Source organism: Bacillus rossius, chromosome 7 (assembly GCF_032445375.1).
Source record: "Bacillus rossius redtenbacheri isolate Brsri chromosome 7, Brsri_v3, whole genome shotgun sequence".
Lineage (NCBI taxonomy): Eukaryota > Metazoa > Arthropoda > Insecta > Phasmatodea > Bacillidae > Bacillus > Bacillus rossius.
In genome coordinates, this window is record NC_086335.1 from 70,267,750 (window position 1) to 70,273,029 (window position 5,280).

The 5,280-nt window shown below is 59.4% G+C and overlaps 1 protein-coding gene across 1 annotated transcript; it reads right to left on the reverse strand.

Moving 5' to 3' along the window:
- Nucleotides 1-3,989: 3,989 nt before the first annotated feature.
- LOC134534623 (foot protein 1 variant 2-like) lies at nucleotides 3,990-4,580 on the reverse strand. Its single transcript, XM_063373110.1, has one exon. It carries the CDS (start codon nucleotides 4,578-4,580, stop codon nucleotides 3,990-3,992), a length of 591 nt encoding a protein of 196 aa, XP_063229180.1.
- Between the last annotated feature and the right edge of the window lie 700 nt (nucleotides 4,581-5,280).

Here is a 5,280-nt window from a genome sequence, read left to right on the forward strand (position 1 = left end):
TCATAACAAAACATTGATAAAATGATTGCATACTTTTATGAATAAAATTAAATCATTTTTATTTTAATAATAAAAGAATAAATACTTGAAATTATAACAGTAATCAGATTTTTAAAATGCAAGAATAATTAACCATTACTGCCGAAATTGTTGTTGTAATAAGCAATGAAAACCACATTAATTTTTCACTTCACTTTATAAACAGTCAACGAAACAGTTCACGTGTAGATGACTTGTAATTAATTTTAAAAACTGGCGTTAAGCTATAAAGTTTAAATATAATTATGAACAAGTTTTCATATAAATAAACTGTAATCAAATATCTATCATTAATTATATGAATCAACATAATTTTTTAGTCAATTGTAACATAACCTATTATTACTGCACTCGCCGACAGCGTAACGGAACACAGCGTAACCGAACAATGAGCGTAACGGGACACAGCGTAACGGAACAATGAGCATAACGGAACACAGCGTAACGGAACAATGAGCGTAACGGGACACAGCGTAACGGAACAATGTGCGTAACGGAAACATTACCGTAACGGAACAATGTGCGTAACGGGACACTTTTTCATGCGTGCTGACAGCGTTCATAGATTTATTAGACATTGTCACCTCAATATAAACTGCTCCCGAAAAGATAAAATTCAATCGTAAATAATGTTTAAGAGTGTTCTTTTAAACTGTGGATAGCCACAGAAGATTTGTGTGCACCAAAGGTGCTAGTAAAAGGTTCGTTTGGAACTTCGCCAAACAGATGGCTGCCTTGAATTTGTGAAGCGCTATGCTTTGGTGCGGTCGTCACATCCTGCCGTCCCACAAGATGAAGTTGAAGATTGGCGTCCCAGTTTTGCTGATGCGTTGTCTTGATGCACCGAGACTGTGCAATCAGTGGGACTTTAAAATCAAAATGTTCCCAATTTTCATGTGTATATCCTACAGACTTGAAACTAGTTGTTGGTGTTCCCTAGGTTATGGTGTGTTAAGCCCTGACCACGCCGGGTAGCTGGGCGAGGAGAAGAAGTAGCCAACTTGACGCGTGAGAAGGAGTGAGTGGAGTCCTCCAGGACCGTCATGGCGTCGGAGCGGAGGAAACAGCGACCTCTGGAAGCCTCATGGGCACTAGCGAAGCGAGTGATGTTCCGCCGAGACCGCGCTGGGGCTTATAAGCTCGTGCGTTTTCAGGCGAGTCCAGGCGAGTCCCGGCGAGTCCAGGTGAGTCCTGGCTTGTCCCGGCGAGTCCAGGCGAGTCCAGGTGAGTCCAGGTGAGTCCCGGTGAGTCCATGTGAGTCCATGTGAGTCCAGGTGAGTCCCGGCGAGTCCAGGCGAGTCCATGTGAGTCCAGGTGAGTCCAGGTGAGTCCCGGCGAGTCCAGATGAGTCCCGGCGAGTCCAGGTGAGTCCCGGCGAGTTCAGGTGAGTCCCGGCGAGTCCCGGCGAGTCCAGGTGAGTCCAGGTGAGTCCAGGTGAGTCCCGGCGAGTCCAGATGAGTCCCGGCGAGTCCAGGTGAGTCCCGGCGAGTTCAGGTGAGTCCCGGCGAGTTCAGGTGAGTCCCGGCGAGTCCAGGTGAGTCCAGGTGAGTCCAGGTGAGTCCCGGCGAGTCCATGTGAGTCCAGGTGAGTCCAGGTGAGTCCCGGCGAGTCCAGATGAGTCCCGGCGAGTCCAGGTGAGTCCCGGCGAGTTCAGGTGAGTCCCGGTAAGTCCCGGCGAGTCCAGGCGAGTCCAGGTGAGTCCAGGTGAGTCCCGGCGAGTCCAGATGAGTCCCGGCGAGTCCAGGTGAGTCCCGGCGAGTTCAGGTGAGTCCCGGCGAGTCCCGGCGAGTCCAGGTGAGTCCCGGAGAGTCCCGGAGAGTCCAGGCGAGTCCAGATGAGTCCCGGCGAGTCCAGGTGAGTCCCGGCGAGTTCAGGTGAGTCCAGGCGAGTCCCGGCGAGTCCAGGTGAGTCCAGGCGAGTCCCGGCGAGTCCCGGTGAGTTCATGTGAGTCCAGGCGAGTCCAGGTGAGTCCCGGCGAGTCCAGGTGAGTCCAGGCGAGTTCAGGTGAGTCCCGGCGAGTCCCGGCGAGTCCAGGTGAGTCCCGGCGAGTCCAGGCGAGTCCATGTGAGTCCAGGTGAGTCCAGGTGAGTCCCGGCGAGTCCAGATGAGTCCCGGCGAGTCCAGGTGAGTCCCGGCGAGTTCAGGTGAGTCCCGGCGAGTCCCGGCGAGTCCAGGTGAGTCCAGGTGAGTCCATGTGAGTCCAGGTGAGTCCCGGCGAGTTCAGGTGAGTCCAGGCGAGTCCCGGCGAGTCCAGGTTAGTCCAGGCGAGTCCCGGCGAGTCCAGGTGAGTCCAGGTGAGTCCAGGCGAGTCCCGGCGAGTCCCGGTGAGTCCAGGTGAGTCCCGGTGAGTCCATGTGAGTCCATGTGAGTCCAGGTGAGTCCCGGCGAGTCCAGGCGAGTCCATGTGAGTCCAGGTGAGTCCAGGTGAGTCCCGGCGAGTCCAGATGAGTCCCGGCGAGTCCAGGTGAGTCCCGGCGAGTTCAGGTGAGTCCCGGCGAGTCCCGGCGAGTCCAGGTGAGTCCAGGTGAGTCCATGTGAGTCCAGGTGAGTCCCGGCGAGTCCAGGCGAGTCCAGGTGAGTCCAGGTGAGTCCTGGCTTGTCCCGGCGAGTCCCGGCGAGTCCCGGCGAGTCCCGGTGAGTCCCGGTGAGTCCATGTGAGTCCAGGTGAGTCCCGGCGAGTCCAGGCGAGTCCATGTGAGTCCAGGTGAGTCCAGGTGAGTCCCGGCGAGTCCAGATGAGTCCCGGCGAGTCCAGGTGAGTCCCGGCGAGTCCAGGTGAGTCCCGGCGAGTCCAGATGAGTCCCGGCGAGTCCCGGCGAGTCCAGGTGAGTCCAGGTGAGTCCATGTGAGTCCAGGTGAGTCCCGGCGAGTCCAGGCGAGTCCAGGTGAGTCCAGGTGAGTCCTGGCTTGTCCCGGCGAGTCCCGGCGAGTCCCGGCGAGTCCCGGTGAGTCCCGGTGAGTCCATGTGAGTCCAGGTGAGTCCCGGCGAGTCCAGGCGAGTCCATGTGAGTCCAGGTGAGTCCAGGTGAGTCCCGGCGAGTCCAGATGAGTCCCGGCGAGTCCAGGTGAGTCCCGGCGAGTCCAGGTGAGTCCCGGCGAGTCCAGATGAGTCCCGGCGAGTCCAGGTGAGTCCCGGCGAGTTCAGGTGAGTCCCGGCGAGTTCAGGTGAGTCTCGGCGAGTCCAGGTGAGTCCAGGTGAGTCCAGGTGAGTCCCGGCGAGTCCATGTGAGTCCAGGTGAGTCCAGGTGAGTCCCGGCGAGTCCAGATGAGTCCCGGCGAGTCCAGGTGAGTCCCGGCGAGTTCAGGTGAGTTCCGGTAAGTCCCGGCGAGTCCAGGCGAGTCCAGGTGAGTCCAGGTGAGTCCCGGCGAGTCCAGATGAGTCCCGGCGAGTCCAGGTGAGTCCCGGCGAGTTCAGGTGAGTCCCGGCGAGTCCCGGCGAGTCCAGGTGAGTCCAGGTGAGTCCAGGTGAGTCCCGGCGTGTCCAGATGAGTCCCGGCGAGTCCAGGTGAGACCCGGCGAGTTCAGGTGAGTCCCGGCGAGTCCCGGCGAGTCCAGGTGAGTCCAGGTGAGTCCAGGTGAGTCCCGGCGAGTCCAGATGAGTCCCGGCGAGTCCAGGTGAGTCCCGGCGAGTTCAGGTGAGTCCAGGCGAGTCCCGGCGAGTCCAGGTGAGTCCAGGCGAGTCCAGGTGAGTCCCGGTGAGTCCAGGTGAGTCCCGGTGAGTCCATGTGAGTCCAGGTGAGTCCAGGTGAGTTCCGGAGAGTCCCGGAGAGTCCAGGCGAGTCCAGATGAGTCCCGGCGAGTCCAGGTGAGTCCCGGCGAGTTCAGGTGAGTCCAGGCGAGTCCCGGCGAGTCCAGGTGAGTCCAGGCGAGTCCCGGCGAGTCCCGGTGAGTTCATGTGAGTCCAGGCGAGTCCAGGTGAGTCCCGGCGAGTCCAGGTGAGTCCAGGCGAGTTCAGGTGAGTCCCGGCGAGTCCCGGCGAGTCCAGGTGAGTCCAGGCGAGTCCAGGTGAGTCCAGGCGAGTTCAGGTGAGTCCCAGCGAGTCCAGGTGAGTCCCGGCGAGTTCAGGTGAGTCCAGGCGAGTCCCGGCGAGTCCAGGTGAGTCCAGGCGAGTCCCGGCGAGTCCAGGTGAGTCCAGGTGAGTCCAGGCTTGTCCCGGCGAGTCCAGGTGAGTCCAGGTGAGTCCAGGCGAGTCCCGGTGAGTCCATGTGAGTCCAGGTGAGTCCAGGTGAGTCCCGGCGAGTTCAGGTGAGTCCAGGCGAGTCCCGGCGAGTCCAGGTGAGTCCAGGAAGTCCAGATGAGTCCCGGAGAGTCCCGGAGAGTCCCGTCGAGTTCAGGTGAGTCCAGGAAAACCAGATGAGTCCCGGAGAGTCCCGGAGAGTCCAGGCGAGTCCAGATGAGTCCCGGCGAGTCCAGGTGAGTCCAGGAAGTCCAGATGAGTCCCGGAGAGTCCCGGATAGTCCAGGCGAGTCCAGATGAGTCCCGGCGAGTCCAGGTGAGTCCCGGCGAGTTCAGGTGAGTCCAGGCGAGTCCAGGTGAGTCCATGTGAGTCCATGTGAGTCCAGGTGAGTCCAGGCGAGTCCCGGAGAGTCCCGGCGAATTCAGGTGAGTCCAGGAAGTCCAGATGAGTCCCGGAGAGTCCCGGCGAGTTCAGGTGAGTCCAGGCGAGTCCCGGCGAGTCCAGGTGAGTCCAGGAAGTCCAGATGAGTCCCGGAGAGTCCCGGAGAGTCCCGGCGAGTTCAGGTGAGTCCAGGAAGTCCAGATGAGTCCCGGAGAGTTCCGGAGAGTCCAGGCGAGTCCAGATGAGTCCCGGCGAGTCCAGGTGAGTCCAGGAAGTCCAGATGAGTCCCGGAGAGTTCCGGAGAGTCCAGGCGAGTCCAGATGAGTCCCGGCGAGTCCAGGTGAGTCCCGGCGAGTTCAGGTGAGTCCAGGCGAGTCCAGGTGAGTCCATGTGAGTCCATGTGAGTCCAGGTGAGTCCAGGTGAGTCCAGGTGAGTCCCGGCGAGTTCAGGTGAGTCCAGGCGAGTCCCGGCGAGTCCAGGGGAGTCAATGCGAGTCCAGGCAAGTTCAGATGATCCAGATGAATCCCGGCAAGTGCAGGCGAGTCCAGGCGAGTCCAGATGAGTCCCGGCGAGTCCAGGTGAGTCCAGGAAGTCCAGATGAGTCCCGGAGAGTCCCGGAGAGTCCCGGAGAGTCCAGGCGAGTCCAGATGAGTCCCGGCGAGTCCAGGTGAGTCCAGGAAGTC

Coding starts and splice junctions, on each gene's coding strand:
- LOC134534623 (XM_063373110.1), bottom strand. CDS start 4,580: ATGGACTCACCTGGACTCGCCTGGACTCACCTGAACTCGCCGGGACTC.